Source organism: Hyla sarda, chromosome 13 (assembly GCF_029499605.1).
Source record: "Hyla sarda isolate aHylSar1 chromosome 13, aHylSar1.hap1, whole genome shotgun sequence".
In the NCBI taxonomy this organism is placed as follows: Eukaryota; Metazoa; Chordata; class Amphibia; order Anura; family Hylidae; genus Hyla; species Hyla sarda.
In genome coordinates, this window is record NC_079201.1 from 42,727,739 (window position 1) to 42,745,427 (window position 17,689).

At 46.6% G+C, this 17,689-nt stretch overlaps 1 protein-coding gene across 3 annotated transcripts in view; it reads left to right on the forward strand.

Annotated features, from left to right (window-relative positions):
* Positions 1–17,689, forward strand: part of TSEN54 (tRNA splicing endonuclease subunit 54) — a 217,061-nt gene that overhangs the window by 60,445 nt on the left and 138,927 nt on the right. For all 3 annotated transcript variants that reach the window (XM_056550326.1, XM_056550325.1, XM_056550327.1), the window contains exons 3-6: positions 5,646–5,709; positions 5,841–5,924; positions 17,422–17,520; positions 17,604–17,656. In XM_056550326.1, coding sequence (XP_056406301.1) covers positions 5,646–5,709; positions 5,841–5,924; positions 17,422–17,520; positions 17,604–17,656 — 300 coding nt within the window. The remainder of the gene's footprint in view (positions 1–5,645; positions 5,710–5,840; positions 5,925–17,421; positions 17,521–17,603; positions 17,657–17,689) is intronic.

Here is a 17,689-nt window from a genome sequence, read left to right on the forward strand (position 1 = left end):
AACCCATAAAGCGGTGATTGCCTCTAAATCTCAAGAAACATGCTACAAAATTCTGTCTAGGTGGTACTGAGTGCCCTCGCAATTGCATCTCTAGTATCCCTCTGTTCCCAGCTCGTGTTGGAGATGTGGCAATGCTGAGGGTATGATGTCGCACATATGGTGGGGTTGCCCGGTCCTCATGAGATTCTGGAGGGCGGTTCTTCAGGTGGTGGCTGAGGTCACTGGAGTGCAGGTTCCTCATACCCCGGAAGCTACCCTACTTTTTATGTTTCCCATGGCGCTAGCGAAATATAAACGGTCCTTAGTGAGACACCTATTGCAGGCTGCCAAATCAGTTATCCCTAGGAGTTGGAAGTCCCCTGACCGTCCTACTATTGAAGAATGGATGGCCGAAGTGGCACAAACCCGCCGCATGGAGGAATTACTGGCTGTCCTCTCTGAGGATGTTATGAGACTATGCGCCACTTGGCTCCTCTGGGGTGAAAATTGCTCTTCTGGAAGGTATAGGTCATTACCATAGGGAGTACCTGTTGTGTTTTTTTTTTTGTATTTCAAATTTGCTTGCCTTTTCAGTCCCTTACCCGCGTGTTTAGTGACAGGTTTTTGCTCTTTACTCACATCCAACGCTCTCTGCTGGTGATCGGTTCCGCGGCCTCTGACTGTGTTTCTTTATTCGTTTTTTAACCTTCTGCCATGCTGTTTTTCCTTTTTTGTGCTTTTTCACGTTTGCTTTCTTTCTTTCTGTGTTATTGCGTGTGTATGTGCCCTTCTTTTGCTCTCACCCTACTCATACTGGTGTTCGATACATGATGATACTCTGATAATGTATACTCGTGCATCTAGTGAACAGCTGACCCATTTGTTATTATCTTTAACTGGATTGTTGAGCAGTATGCTGGCTCGCTTTTATATCCTGAATGCGTTTTCTGTTCTTTATATATTTCATGCTATGCTATTTGTTTGATGCACGCATTTTCCATTGCACTTTTGTGGAACGATTGGTATCTTACTGTATTTTGTTGCCCCTCGCAGTCTCGGCCAACCCTGGCTGTCGGGCTTGTATATTGTTCACATGTTTATGTATATCTCTGTTCATTCTTTTCCGAAATAAAAACCCTTGAATTTGAAAATTAAAAAAAAAAAACTACAGACCTCGCATGCAAAAAAATAAGCTAAAAAAAATAAAGTAAGTTATGGGAGTCAGAAGATGACAATTTTAAACATGTGGTTCATGTATAAGTATTAAAATAAAACCTACATAAATTGGGTATCCTTGTAACTGTATCGTACTACAGAATAAAGAGAATGTGTCATGTTTACCAAAAAGTGCACTGCGTAGAAACGGAAGCCCCTAAAAGTTACAAAATGGAATTTTTTTTTTCACCCCTCCAAATAATATATATATATTTTTTTGTTTCGTCGCAGATTTTGTTATAAAATAAGCAGTCATTAAAAGGTACAATTGTTTTTTGAAGGAAAAAACGAAAATGCAAAAAAGGGGAAAATTGCATGGTCCTAAAGGCCAAAATGGGCTTCGTCCTTAAGGGGTTAAGCAGATTTGTAAATTACTTCTATTTAAAAATATTAATCCTTCCAGTATTATCAGCTGCTGTATGCTGCAGAAGAAGTTGTTTTGTTTTCTGTCTGACTACAGTGTCCTCTGCTGACAAATCTGTCCAGTGCAAGAGAGGTTTGCTAGGAAGTTTTGTTCCAGCTCTGGACAGTTCCTGAAGAGGTGTCAGCAGAGAGCATTGTGGTCAGACAGAAAATAATACAATTTCCTCTGCAGCATACAGAAGCTGACAAGTATTGAAGGTTTAATATTTTTAAATAGAAGTAATTTACAAATCTGTTTAACTTTTTGGCACCAGTTCATATAAAAAAAAAAATACTGTATTTATCGGCGTATAACACGCACTTTTTAGGCAAAAATGTTCTATGTGCGTGTTATACGCCGATACACCCCCAGGAAAGGCAGGGGGAGAGAGGCCGTCGCTGCCCGCTTCTCTCCCCCTGCCTTTCCTGGGGTCTAGAGCCCTGCTGCCGGCCCTTCTCTCCCCCTGGCTATCGGCGCCGCTGCCCGTTCTGTCCCCCTGACTATCGGTACCGGCGCCCCACTGCCGGCGCCGATAGCCAGGGGGAGAGGAGCGGCGCCGACAGCCAGGGGGAGAGAAGGGGCAGCGGCACCCATTGCCGGCGCCGCTGCTCCGTTGCCTCCCCCCATCCCCAGTGGCATAATTACCTGGGTCAGGTCCGCGCTGCTGCAGGCCTCCGGCGTGCGTCCCCTGCGTCGTTGCTATGCACGGCGCGGCGCACTGACGTCATGTGCAGCACATAGCAACGACGAAGGGGACGCACGCCGGAGGCCTGCAGCAGTGCGGACCCGACCCAGGTAATTATGCCACCGGGGATGGGGGGAGGCAATGGGGCAGCGGCGCCTGCAATGGGTGCCGCTGCCCCTTCTCTCCCCCTGGATGACGGCGCCACTTCTCTCCCCCTGGCTATCGGCGCCGGCAATGGGACGCCGGTACCGATAGTCGGGGACAGAACGGACAGCGGCGCCGATAGCCAGGGGGAGAGAAGGGCCGGCAGCAGGGCTCTAGACCCCAGGAAAGGCAGGGGGAGAGAAGCGGGCAGCGACGGCCTCTCTCCCCCTGCCTTTCCTGGGGGTGTATCGGGGTATAAACGCGCACACACGCACTCTCATTTTACCATGGATATTTGGGTAAAAAACTTTTTTTACCCAAATATCCTTGGTAAAATGAGGGTGCGTGTTATAGGCCGGTGCGTGGTATACCCCGATAAATACGGATTTTCTTTCCACCAGAGTACCACTTTAAGAGAAAAATGACCAATAATTTTAAAGTACAATGTGTCATGAATAAGCTATCTCACAATCTCTTTGATCCGTAAAAGCATTCCAAAGTTATTACCTCATAAAGAGACACAGGTTAGATTTAAAAAATTGGGCTTGGTCATTTAGGTACTTATCAGCTGCTGTATATTCTCTCTAGACACTTCTGTCCATGTCAGGAACTGTCCGGAGTAGGAGAGGTTTGCTATGGGTATTTGCTCCTGCCCTGGACAGTTCCTGAAATGGACAGAGGTGTCAGCAGAGAGCACTGTGGTCAGACAGAAAATAATAACTCCACTTCCTCTGTAGTATACAGCAGCTGATAAGTACTGGAAGGATTAGGATTTTTTAAATAGAAATAATTTCCAAATCTCTAACTTTCTGCAGGCAGTTGATATGAAAAAGAATTTATTTTGATCTGTTTGATCTCCCATATTTTTCTCTCCCTTTGCGTTGGAAACTGTCCCATTAAAGGGGTACTCCACTGGAAGAATTTTTTTTTTTAAATCAACTGGTGCCAGAAAGTTAAAAAGATTTGTAAATTACTTCTATTTAAAAATCTTAATCCTTCCAGTACTTAACAGCTGTTATATGCTCCACATGAAGTTATTTTCTTTTTGAATTTCCTTTCTGTCTGACCACAGTGCTCTCTGCTGACACCTCTGTCCATTTTAGGAACTGTCAAGAGCAGGAGAGGTTTGCTATGGGGGATCTGCTTCTACTCTGGACAGTTCCTAAAATGGACAGAGGTGTCAGCAGAGAGCACTGTGGTCAGACATAAAGGAAATTCAAAAAGAAAAGAACTTCCTGTGGAGTATATAACAGCTGATAAGTACTTGAAGGATTAAGATTTTTAAATAGAAGTAATTTACAAATCTGTTTAACTTTCTGGCACCAGTTGATTTAGAATTTATTTTTCCCACTGGAGTACCCCTTTAATACAGTGAGTTTGATATGCACATGTTTTACACCTTTTTTTTGGAGACGGGTGAGGTGCCATTTTGTGCATTTTTGTTTAGGGCACTTCTTACTATTATTTGCTTGAGGATGGGAGGCTATCAGAAGGCCATTATGGTGGTCGGTCATCTGTGTGTAGTGTTTGAAGTTCCTTTGATATTTTGCGCAAAACCTCCACTTGGGGGTGGTAGGTGACCACCAGTGGTACAAGGTTCCCTGTGTGATGTTCCTTATACCTCAGCAGTTCTTTCCTGGAAATGTTGGTTGCTTTTCTTACCTGATCCTGGAACTGTAGCCCTGGTTTATGAAGTCTTTAATATAATTAGGACATCATCTATGTAGCAAAAGTAGAGGTTTTGTTCTGCATCTGGACAGGAAGTCCGCTTTCAGTTTTGCCATAAAGCGGTTAGCATACTGTGGTGCCATTTGACTGCCCATAGCAGTCCCCATCTTCTGTAGGTAGAGGTCCTGTCCAAATCTGAAGTAATTATGGGCGAGGATAAAGTGGATGAGTTGTGTTGTTGGTTCAGTGTCCATGTTATTTTGTGTGTTACTGTTATGCTGCTATGCCATCCCTGTAAAAAGGTAAGAGTATGCCCAGTTATGTTTCTCATATATATAAATGGGACAACTGCTGTCTATTGTTGCCTATGTCCATGGGGTTTTCTGTTAAGCATACGTGTCAATGCTGTTAAACACTGCTTAGACAAGATTGCAGCCCCCAAAATAATGAAATACAAAAAAGACTAGAAAAAGGTATCTGGATCTTGAGGGTTAAAAAAAAAAAAAAAAAAAAAAAAAGCCCTATATTCACTTCATGGAGGAGCCCCCCTCCTCCATGAAGTGAATATAGGGCTTTTTTTTTTTTTTTTTTTTTTTTTTAACCCTCAAGATCCAGATACCTTTTTCTAGTCTTTTTTGTATTTCATTATTTTGGGGGCTGCAATCTTGTCTAAGCAGTGTTTAACAGCATTGACACGTATGCTTAACAGAAAACCCCATGGACATAGGCAACAATAGACAGCAGTTGTGAGAATGAGCCGGCAGAGTGCCCGTCTAATAGAACTGACTAGATCATGTTTATGATATTGTACATGCCAGCTGCATGTATACAAGATTAAAGGAGATCCCTGGCAAAAATTAACTTATCCCCTATCCATAGGATAAGAGAAAAGTAGCTGATCGCGGGGAGTCCAGCTGCTTAGGACTTTCGGATAGGACCTGGTGCTCAGCGAGGAGCGTGTGCTGCAGATGGCATTTGCTTGGGCATCCTGCGGATAGGGGTAAAGTTAAGGGGGTACTATGGTGAAAAACTATTTTTCTGGTGCCAGAATGTTAAACAGATTTGTAAATAACTTCTATTTAAAAATCTTAATCCTTCCAGTTCTTATCAGCTGCTGTATGCTCCACAGGAAGTTCTTCTCTTTTATAATTTCTTTTTTGTCTGACCCCAGTTCTTTCTGCTGACACCTCTGTCTCAGGAACTGTTAAGAGCAGGAGCAAATCCCCATAGCAAACCTATGCTGCACTTGACAGTTCCTGAGACAGACAGACAGGTGTCAGCAGAGAGCACTGTGGTCAGACAGAAAATAATTATAAAAAGAAAATAACTTCCTCTGGAGCATACAGTAGCTGATAAGAACTGGAAGGATTAAGATTTTTAAATAGAAGCAATTTACAAATCTGTTTAACAATTTGGCACCAGAAAAATTGCTTTTCACCAGGGTACCCCTTTAAATTTTCGCTGGAGTACTCTTTTACATGCAGTAAATAAAAAACAAAGCAATACAAAGGTGTCCATAGCCTTTAATAACATCCTATTGACCTTTTGCAGAGGAAATTTGGGGAGAGGAGTTTGGACACCAGAAAAAGAATTGGTGGAGCTGACATTGCCTGCGGTAGGTACTTTTAAGAGACTAGTGGGTAGTAACCCATCACGGATCTCATTAATTCTTGTGACCATTTCTACTTGTCAGTGTCATACTTTTGATCAGCAAGAGTAACCTTTAACTCTTACTTCCATATGCAGGGCAAGTTTTGGCAGACCATGGGGTTCACAGAGGGGGGACGACAGTGTCTGCTGCCTGAGGAAGCAGTCTATTTACTTGAGTGTGTAAGTCTTCATTACGTAAAATCTATAAACTGGTAATCCAGATTTAAAGGGGTACTCTGGTGGTAGACAAATGTTTTCTAATCAACTGCTTCCAGAATGTTAAAAAAGATTTGTAAGTTACATCTATTTAAAAATCTTAAGCCCTTCACTACTTATCAGCTGCTGTATACCACAGAGAAAGTTGTGTAGTCCTTTCCAGTCTGACAACAGTGCTCTCTGCTAACACCTCTGTCCGTGTCAGGAACTATCCAGAGTAGAAGCTAATCCCCATAGCAAACCTCTCCTGCTCTGGACATTTCCTGACACGGACAGAGGTTTCAGCAGAGGGTACTGTGGTCAGACTGGAAAGAACTACACAACTTTCTCTGTAGCATACAGCAGCTCATAAGTACAGGAAGGCTAAAGATTGTTAAATAGAAGTAACTTACAAATATGTTTAACTTTCTGGCACTAGTTGATTTGAAAGCTTTTTTTTTTTTTTCCACTGGAGTACCCCTTTAAGGAAAGAGAAAAAAAACAGACTTTGGTCTAAATAGCAAACAATCACAGCACATGTTAGTGGTTTCCAAAAAAGTTTTTTAAATTGTGCATAGGACAAATAATATACCGTTCTGACACAAATTTAAAATGGATTTATTCCTAAAAAATTACATGTAGTCTCAGGTGAGTAGTAGCACTTATCAACACGTTCATACTGAACTCTTTAAGAAGTGCATATCAGGGGGCGTGGCCTGCATGGGGAGCTAAGCGGACGCGTGGCTGCCGAGCTCCCGCTCACCCTGTGAATTACCCTGCTATAATTTCCCCCTGACCCACGGAACTGCTTGCCTGGGGGTCCCTCCGGACGCAGGAGACCCTGGTGAATCCAGCAGTGCTGGCTGGCGGCGTCGGTGGCGTTCCGGTGCTGGCGGCGGGGCCTGCTGTCTTGAGTGGTCCGGGCTGCTGAGGATAGAGAGTGACGGTGGAGAGAGTGGCGGCCTCTGTGGCAGAGTGGTGAGGTCCGGAGGTGAAGGTGTGGTGCCCTGGGGTGTCCTGGTGGCTTCTGCGGGCCCCGAGAGTCCTCCCGTGTTCCCTTGAATTGCGGCCGCCATTACTGGCCTTCGTCGGCGGGGCCTCATCTTGGGCCTGGTCACCTGGGCAACCCTGCTTTGAGAGTTACAGAGAGAGAGAGAGACCTTAGAACCGGCACTTCTCCTGGCTGCATATACATAGGGTGGCTGGGGGCTGGTGCCTCCCTGGACTGGTACTGTGAGCACCATCTTATAATACATCTGGCCCTGGGACTGCGCCTTCTTTCCTTCCAAGGCTTGCTGGGTCTTGTAGTGGGCTGTGAATTGCCTCACTGACTCTGTGGCTGCTCTATTAACACCCTCTGTGCTGCACTGTCTTCCAGTCTGCTTGTGCTCTGATACCCTCGGATGTGTCCCTGCTACTGCTGCCTTTAGTGTGGTGGTATTTTTTGCTATCTTACAGGGAGAGGTGTGCTCTGAAGGAAAATGCAGGGTTTCTCCCTCCTGATGCCCTACTTTGCTCATACTCATCCGGTGGGTGCCGGCATCCCGCCATGGCAGGCTCCAGGGGCAAATCCAAGCGCAACAAGTCTGAAGTTGAAGTGTTTCTTCCTGCTATGGACGATGATGCTTCTTCAGATGGTAGCGGCTAACGCGGCTAAATCCTTAAGTCAATTTTCCAGATCTGCGGAGCAGTCGGGCAGCACCTTGCCCCTCCAGGCTGGGTTCGGGGCGGACGGGCCCTCGGAGCCGCCGTTCCGTCCTTCTTCCGATCGGATGCAATATGATGGGACTCTTATGGACCTCCGCTTTGCTGAAATTCTGTCCACCTTCTCCTGTCATACTTCTATAATTACTAAAGTGGATGAACTGAGACAGGTATTCGTTATTCTGGGCCATGAGACTCAAAAGTTGAGGGAGCGCACTACAGAGGTGGAGAACAGGGTCTCTACGGTTGAGGATACCCTCTGCCCTATTCCCCAGCAAATTTTTAGAATCCTGGCTGAAGGAGATTCTCCCTGCGGATACCTTCTCTCCTTTCTTCGCTGTGGAGCGGGCCCATATGGTCCCTGCCAGACCTCCTGGGCCCGGGGGGCCTCCTCGGCCATTTCTAGCTCAGATTCTTCATGTTAAAGACAGAGACACTATCCTGAGAGCTGTGCAGATCAAATTAGAGGTATGTACTCTTTGGTGACAGTAAAGAGTCTCTTTCTATCCGGACTTCTCTGTGGAGTAGAAAACAGCGCACCCAGTTTACAGAAGTTCGGGCCAAACTCTGTTCCAAGGGATATTGCTACGCCATGTTGTACCCGGCTCGGCTGAGGGTGGTGGATGTATGCACTGCCAATTTCTTCCTCAACTGCGGAGGTGCTGCAGTGGGCAGAGGCTGCCCCCAGAGTGGCTGGGCCACCAGATTGATGCTCCTGATGGACTGCCTGCTCTCTTAGTTAGCTAGCTTATAGGCTGCAAGTGTTAGTTGTCCGAGGTTCGACTTCCCCTAGGTATTCCCGGGTTAGTGAGTCAGGGGTATAGTTTTTTGGTTTACTGGGGGGGCGGGAGGTGGTGGATGGTGGATTGTAAGTAGCTCCTGCACCCGCCTTTTATGATTTTCTAGTTTGGGGTATAGGTCAGCACTGGTTTAGTTAGTGTGAGACAGGGTTGTTTAAGGGATGTTTTGCTGTTTCTATCTGTTTATGATATTTAGTGGTGTTTTGTCTTTGTTGTCCGTCCGTGTTGTCTGTGTGTCTGTGGTGTGCATGAGAGCTCCTTCGTTTGCGGGGTACCTTTTCAGTGGGGTAGGCCCTAATAACGCTACATCTTGGGTTTCATGATGGGGTCCCTTATGGTTTTCAGTTGGAATGTCCGTGGCCGGAACTCCAAGTTTAAGAGGGCGCTGTGCCTGGATTTTGTTAAGAGACACTCCCCACATATGATTTGTCTGCAGGAAACTCTCCTTATGGGTCAGAAGGTTGTGGCCCTAAAGAGGGCGTGGGTTGCGAAGGGTTACCACTCCTCCTACTCATCCTTGGCTAGAGGGGTCTCAGTCCTTGTCTCTAAGTCCCTCCCCTTGATAATTTCCCAGGTTTCCTGTGACCACTTTGGTAGGTATGTGATATTACACTGTGCGTTGTCCTCCTTTTTGCTTTAACCTTGTCTCTTTGTATGTACCTCCTGCCATTCATGTGACCATCCTGGATCTGATTGTGGATTGGTGGATTTCCTTCCCTACTGACCCTGTTCTTTTTATAGGAGACTTCAATGTTGTTCCTGACCCCTGGCTCGATCGCACCAGTGCCGTGGTCCCCGGATCATCTGCATTAGCTTCTTGGCGTCTCGGGTTGGGCCTTACTGACCTATGGAGATGGAAATACTCGGATGACTCCATCTTATCTTACTACTCCTCGGTGCATCAGACCCTCTCCCGAATTGACCTCGCATTTGCTTCGGCTGACCTACTGCCGACGGTGAGTGAGGTGTGCTATACTAGTAGAGGGATCTCAGACCATTCTGCCTTAATAGTTACCTTGTCCCTAGGTCCTAGGCCCTCCTCACATTTGTGGAGAATGCATCCTGGGTGGCTTCAGGCGGATAAAATATAGTCTGCCTTGGAGACTGCTCACTCTGACTATTGGGCCCATAATGCCTCCCACCCAGATGTCCTCATCCAGTGGGATGCTTACAAAGCCACGGTTAGGGGAGCATTTATGGTGGGGGTAGCAGGCAGGAGGGCATTATTGGGAGCCCGGGAACGGGCGTAACAGTCTGAAATAGGGGTTCTCAAGGCAGCGGTGGTGAGGGACCCTACTCCGGAGGCTGAGAGGGAGTGGGCTAGGGCTCAGAGATCTCTTTTGATTGTCCAGAAAGATCGGGTTTATTTGAAACTAGCAATGAGGGAGGCAGATATATTTGAATTTTGGGATAAGAATGGTAAACTTTTGGCCTATCTGTCTAGGGAAAGCTGCCCTGTGGCTTCCATCCCCTGTGAACGCGGGAGGGATGGGTCCCTTAGCTCTGACCCGTCAGTCATTAATGAGGTATTCCATTCCTTCTATAGCTCCTTTATACTCCTCCTCCTCTGGGGCGTCCCCTGAGACTATAATGTCCTTCTTGAGAGAACTTCCTCTTGTCCCACTGACTTCGCTCCAATCCAGTTGAGGTGTCCAGGGTTATCAAAGACTTACCCTCGGGGAAGACTCCGGGACTACTGCCCAAGCCTGGTAAGGATCCGACATTGCCGGACTCTTATCGCCCCATTTCCCTCCTTAATGTAGATATCAAAATTCTGGCAGAGGTCCTAGCGAACAGGCTTAGGGGGGTCATTTCCTCTGTAGTTCATCCTGACCAGACTGGGTTCATGCCCGGGAGAGCGACTGATGTAAACGGGAAAAGACTCTAGCTTAACATTTCCGCAGCGGAGTAGGATGGATCCCCTGGTTATATGCTCAGCCTGGATGTCTATAAGGTCTTTGATTCCGTTGAGTGACACTATATTTGGTGCCTAATGTGACCTTTCCGCTTCGGACCTGTTTCCGTTGCTGTATGACTCCCCTAGGGCCGGTGAACGCACTAATTTGGAGATCCCCTAGTTGTTCCAGTTGGGCAGGGGTGCCCCCTCTGACCCTTTTTATTTACTTTACCTGTTGAGCCCCTGGAAGCAGCAGTTTGCTTCTCTATTTCTATTAAAAGGATCACTAGGGTTTCCCTGGCCGAGAAGATTTCTTTATATGCAGACTAGGGCTGCACGATATATCGCAAAACCTATCGAAACACGATTTTTGCTTTTTGCGATATAGCGATACGCCCCCCCCCCGGGAAAACATGCGATTATCTGCTCGGGCGGGCTCCTGCCTGCGTGTTATATGCCGATAAATCGTCTGGTCACTGATTTAAAGCGGCCGCAGTAGCGGCTGCTTGTGAATTATAAGCAGCCCGTCAGCAGCCACTTTAAATCAGTGACCAGCGGTGGCTCCTCCCCGGCGTGCTTTTAATTTTCCTTACCTCCCCTCCATCATCATTCCCCCTTTTCCCCTGCTTTTTATAGTTTATTTTCCTTACCTGGCTGCGCTTCGGCAGGCCAGGTCAGATGGCGGGTCTTGCGGGCTGTGTGGTCATGTAGCAGATGAATGAAGTCCTCTCCCGGCTCCTCTGCGCAGCATCAGTGACGTCACTTTTCATTTCCTGGAGCCGCCGCGAGTCAGAGTTCGGAGTGCGGTGACTGCAGGAAATGAAAAGTTATGTTACTGATGCCGTGCAGAGGAGCCGGGAGAGGATGTCACTCATCTGTTTCACTGACCACACAGCCCGCAACGCCCGGTGCCTGACCTGGCCTGCCGACGCGCAGCCTAGTAAGGAAAGTTAAAAAAATATATAAAAAGCAGGGGAAAAGGGGGAAGTGATGAGGGAGGGGGGAGGTAGCGAAAATAAAAAAAATAAAAAGCAGGGGAAAAGGGGGAATGATGAGGGAAGGGGAAGGTAGGGAAAATAAAAAATATAAAAAGCAGGGGAAAAGGGGGAATGATGAGGGAGGTAGGGAAACAAAAATAAAAAATATTATATATAGCAGGGGGGAAGTGATGAGGGAGGGGGTAGGTAGGGAAAATAAAAAAATATATATAAAAAGCAGGGGAAAAGGGGGAATGATGAGGGAGGGGGGAGGTAGGGAAAATAAAAAAAATATATAAAAAGCAGGGGAAAGGGGGGGATGATGAGGGAGGGGGGAGGTAGGGAAACAAAAATAAAAAATTATTTCCCTACCTCCCCCTCCCTCATCATTCCCCCTTTTCCCCTGCTTTTTATATTTTTTATTTTCCCCACCTCCCCCCTCCTTCATCAGGTGTTCCTCTCAATGACGGCGCTGGTCCAGGGATGAATGAAATTATTTTATTATATACAGTGCAACGCTGATGAAGGGGGGAATGTGACAGGGGGGAAGAATGTGACGGGGGGGGGGGGCGGGGAATTGACAAGGGGGAGATGTGAAATGGGCGGTGGGCATAAAATGAGTAGGTACATGTGAAATGGGGGCGATTGGACATGAAATGGGAGGGATTTCACCATTTTTGTTATATCGCATCGCATATCGAAATCGCACGTTTTCCCCATATCGTGCAGCCCTAATGCATACGATACCTTAGTGTACATTGCTGATGTTTGGGACTCCCTGGACACTCTATTTTGTCTGTTAGAGAAATCTGGGGAGGTCTCGGGTCTTGTATAAAGAGACGTAGTTGTTGATCAACTGGGTCCACGTCTTCCCCAATGTATAACTTAATCATCCAGCATAATCACAAATATATACGGCAAATACTATGTGCCAGGGATGTACATACCGTATTTATCGGGGTATACCACGCACCGGCCTATAACACGCACCCTCATTTTACCACGGATATTTGGGTAAAAAAAGTTTTTTACCCAAATATCCATGAAAAAATGAGGGTGCGTGTGTGCGCGTGTATACCCCGATATACCCCCAGGAAAGGCAGGGGGAGAGAGGCCGTCGCTGCCCGCTTCTCTCCCCCTGCCTTTCCTGGGGTCTAGAGCGCTGCTGTCGGCCCTTTTCACCCCCTGGTTATCGGCGCTGCTGCCCGTTCTGTCCCCCTGACTATCGGTGCCTCCGTCGTGCGTCCCCGGCGTCATTGCTATGCACGGCGCGGCGCATGACGTCAGAGCGCCGTGCCGTTCAGCGCATAGCAATGACGCCGGGGACGCACGACGGAGGCCTGGAGCAGCGGAGCAGCGCGGACCGGACTCAGGTAATTATGCCACCGGGGATGGGGGGAGGCAACGGGGCAGCGGCGCCGGCAATGGGTGCCGCTGCCCCTTCTCTCCCCCTGGCTGTCGGCGCCGCTTCTCTCTCCCTGGCTATCGGTGCCGGCACCGATAGTCAGGGGGACAGAACGGGCAGCGGCGCCGATAACCAGGGGGTGAAAAGGGCCGACAGCAGCGCTCTAGACCCCAGGAAAGGCAGGGGGAGAGAAGCGGGCAGCGACGGCCTCTCTCCCCCTGCCTTTCCTGGGGGTGTATCGGCGTATAACACGCACACAGACTTTAGGCTAAAAATTTTAGCCTAAAAAGTGCGTGTTATACGCCGATAAATACGGTATTTTAAACTTAGCTTTTAATTTATCAAAAATACTAAAAAAAGATATATTAGTGTTTAGTGATGTATAAATGATATTTGTTAGATCACTTGTATCATTGGTCTACACTGGCCTCTGCAGGGCCCAGCCTGTCCAGTGCAACCAATCACCCTAGGCGTCACATGCACACCACAAGGTGATAATAGTTTTAAACCACAACGCGTTTCTACCTGCTGGTACTGAGCAGGTGTCCTCAGGAGGTATAGAAAGTGATCAAGTAAAAAATTTGCTAGAGGATTGTTGTATCCCTACTAGCTCCACAATTACAGCTAAAAGAAAATTCTAGCTCAATGATCAGACCACTATCATGATAGACAATAATACCACATAAGTTGACATGGGTGCCTGTAAAAAAGAATATTTCTTCTATCCCTACAGTATTTGCTCATTCGGAGCTTATACAGCTTAAAAACCTGTGGGGAGAAATAATATAGGCTTTCCCTAGTAGTCACACGTGGTATACAGTTGCGGTCTGGGGCAATCTGCCTCCGTGATCTCCACCTGCAAAAAAGAATGAGGGTATCGATGTTGAACATATTCCCTGTGGAGAGATAGACCAGTACTGTGTTCTAACAGACTGTATGCAACTCACGGTTAGTTGTAAGCAGAGTGCTTAGACACGTCCCCGCTCTCCGCTGGGTGCCGGAAGTGTCCGGACACACTCACCTGATGCGGTGAGATGTGGCGTCTGTCGTCACTTCCGCCGGCAGAGCTGCTTTATTCAGAGCGGCGCGCACCGCCCTCTGTGACGCAACCAGATGGGCGTGCATAACCATTGTAAACAAATACACGCCGCGCTGACACCAATGAAAGCAGATGCGGGGAGTGACAGTTAAATTAACAAGTGATGTTAGTAAATCCCATTCGGCGGATCCCAACATTGGTATATCACTATATTAGATCAGGTATACTGCATAGTAGGGACTTGAATCAATAGATTAAGGGCAAGTTGATAAATAATGGCTCACTATTTGTACCTGTGAGTGCTAGAGAGCTCATTATATTCTAATGAGGTGTGTCAAAAGAGTAATGTTTGATTATGTTGTTAGATAAGATATTGGGGATCAGCCAGATCACGCACCAAAACTGTATTTGTAATTATTTTGTTCAGAGTGTAATTATACAAGCGACATGGTGGGGATGGACAGCCCTATGAGGATGTTGACAGTGGTTAATGGGGCCCTAGGGAACCTATCCTTTCCCTATTACACCCTATAGAATTGAACCTAGGCCTAGGCGGGGGGGGGGCCGCCCTAAAAAGGTGCCTTCTGTCCTTCCTAATGGGTTACAGGCAGTGTTTGGCTTCAAATACTTGGGAGTGGAGGTGCCCCCTATCAATTCTGAGTTTATGGCCCTTAATTTGGATCCCCTTCTTAATACTACACTTACTCGGTTACATGCATGGGACTCATTGCCCTCGGCTGGCAGAGTTAATATTTTTAAAATTATCTTTCTCCCCAAATTCCTCTACCTCTTTCACTTGTCCCCCCACAAGGTTTTTTTGTTAAGCTTAACCAAGCTTTGAGATCCTTCTACTGGCATAATAAACCTACGAGGTTGGGACTGGCTCTGCTCCAGGCGCCTAAGTCGAGGGGGAGGGGGGGGACTAGCCGCCCCTAATATGCATAATTATTTTCTAGCTTTGCAGCTTGTGTACGTGGCCTGGTGGATTGACCTGGACCTTTCTAATACCTTCACGGCTTTGGCGGGGGCTCTCCTGGGTTCTTATGAGACTCTGACTAACACGTTATACAGGTATGTTCCATCTCTCTCTTTGCCGGCCCCTATTAAGACGGTGGCTGCAGTTTGGTCGGTGGTTACCGGACGTTTTCCTCAGCCGGTCGTTTCTCTGAGAGCACCCCTGTGGGGTAATCCACATTTGGAACACCAAAGTTGGAGGCAGCCGGCTTTTGGAGCTCCCGGGGAATCAGATTTGCCATGCACCTGTTTGGAGAGGACTGTGTCTTCCCTTCCTTTGCTGAGGTTAGAGAGCATTTTTATGTCCCTCAGGATGCCCTCTTCAGGTATCTTCAGTTGCGACATGCGGTCTCTGCGCAGTTTGGTTCCCTGGAGTCTACCCCTTTGTTTAATGAATTGGAATTGCTCCTGGGGACCACCGACCTGGCAAAGCCTCTCACTCAGAGTTATGCCTTACTGCAATCGGTGGGTCCGGACCCGTTTGCTATGGCACGGTTGAAGTGGGTGGAGGATATTCCCAGTCACTCAGAGGATATATGGAGAGAGGTTGTCAAAATGTATTAGTTAGTGCTCGGGATATGCTTATTCAATCCAGGTTTATTCTCCGTTTGTATTATACTCCAGTTAGACTTCATCGGATGGGGGTCTCGGGGTCGGATATCTGTTTAAGGTGTGGGAGTGAGAGGGGCATCTTCTTACATGCGGTTTGGACTTGTTCCTCTGTTGTGCCCTTTTGGAAGGAGGATGTGATGTTCTTGTCGGATCACTTAGAATTCCCCTTTGTTTTAATGCCAGAGGTAGGTTTGTTGGGAGTTGTTAATGGGTTGGTGATGGGCTCTTATAGGCGCGTTTTGATCCGTTTCCTTTTGTTTTGTGCCCATAATGTTATAGTGATGGCATGGAAGGATGTGTCCTCACCCCCTCTGGCCCGGTGGATTGCCCTAGTTAATAAATATGTCCCACTGTACCATGCCCAATACGTTAGTAGGAAGTGTCCTAAGAAATTTGACAAGGTCTGGACTCCGTGGTTGTTGCTAGATGTCTCTACTGATCCGCCTGTTCGGGGGGGTCTTTCAATCATAAAGTGACTAAAGGGGAACCGGGGAGCTCCTAGGGCAGTGGTCTTGAACCTGCGTACCTCCAGGTGTTTCAAAACTACAACTCCCAGCATGACTGGGAGTTGTAGTTTTGCAACATCTGGAGGTCCACAGGTTGAACACCACTGTCCTAGGGTATGCTTGGATGTATGTGTGTGTGCATGGTAATGTCTATCTGTTTTCTTTATGTAGTTCTGGGTGGGCCTCCCTTCCCTCGATTGCTCATACTTGTTAGTTACTTATTACGGTTCTTGTGGCATGACATGCTGGGAGCGGTGGGGAGGGTCTGTTAACTTGTTATTTGATTGTTGTGCCAGTTGTTTAAAAACCAATAAAAATATGTTTAAAAAAAAAAAAAAAGTGCATATCAATTGTAAATTTGGGGAAGCACCAGAGCAAAATATTATTTGTCCTATGCACTATAGCTGATTGCCGAGATCTCGAGGAGATAGAGTTGTTCCAGGGCTGCTGACCTGCCTTAATGAGATTCTGATAAAGATGTTGAGCTCTTAGCATAACCAACTTTGGTGAGCGTAACCGCTTTCTACTAATTAATCCCTTTTTGCAATTGGGTAATTCAATAGGATGGTCTTTCTCTTTTTCTCTAATTAAAGGGGTTCTCCGGTGCTTGACATCTCATCCCCTATCCAAAGGATAGGGGATAAGATGCCTGATCACGGGAGTCCCGCCGCTGGGGCCCCCTGGGATCTTGCACGCCACAGCTATCACGCCCCCTCCCGTAGGCTTGCATTGAGGGCGGAGCGTGACTGCACACGGGGGCGGAGGCGTGATGTCACACGCCGCCGGCCTTGTGGTCGTCGGTAATCGGACCCGGAGCGAACACGCTCCGGGGACTGATTACAAACGGGGTGCGGCGTGCAAGATCCCGGGGGTCCCCAGCGGCGGGACTCCCGCGATCAGGCATCTTATCCCCTATCCTTTCAAGTTAAATTGTTAGGCTTCTAATTTAATTTTAAATGTTAATTAAAAACAAAAAAATGCTGTCAAAATAAAGTAGACCTCTGAAAGTTTCATAAGCTATTTGGTCAGTATGTATAAATATATCCAACCTATTAGTGTTAAAATAGCAAAAAATCGTAATTTGTTATTAAATTTCATGATTTTTTGCATTGTAAAAAAATAAACTACAAATAATATCGGCTTACTTTTACTATGTACATGAAGGACAACTTGTGACAAAAAAACAATGTCAGAATTATCGTGATTGGCAAAACGTTACCAGAGTTATTCTCTAATAAAGACAGACATCCCCGATTTGAAAAAAACAGGCCTGGTCTTTCAGGGGCGTATAAGTTTATTTGGGCTGGTCCTTAAGGGGTAAAACTAAATGAAAACAAGGCCTATTGGAGATCTATCTATCTATATCTATCTAAACACGCTGATAGGAGTCACATTGTCATTGTTATTGGTAACTTAGACTTTCTTACAGTTTTCATAGTGCTTTCTAATCTCATCACGTTATATTTCATAGGTCAGAACACAACTATGTCTTGTTTATCCTGTAAGTGACCTTTGTTTATCTGTTTAGGGAACTATACAGATATTTTACAGGCATCTTCCACTGTCTGTCCAGGAGGCTTATGGCAGACTGCTCTCCTGTAGTTCATTCAGTCTTTTACAATACCAGGTAATACACACTTAATTTCATGACCATTTTACAGTATTTCTCTTCTCTGCTATTAATCCCTTTTATTTCATTTTTTTTAACAGGTATATAGCCACTTGAAAAGATTTGGCTACATTGTCACCCGCTTTGACCCAAGGTGCGAATGCTTAGCCTTTTTAACGTTAACTAT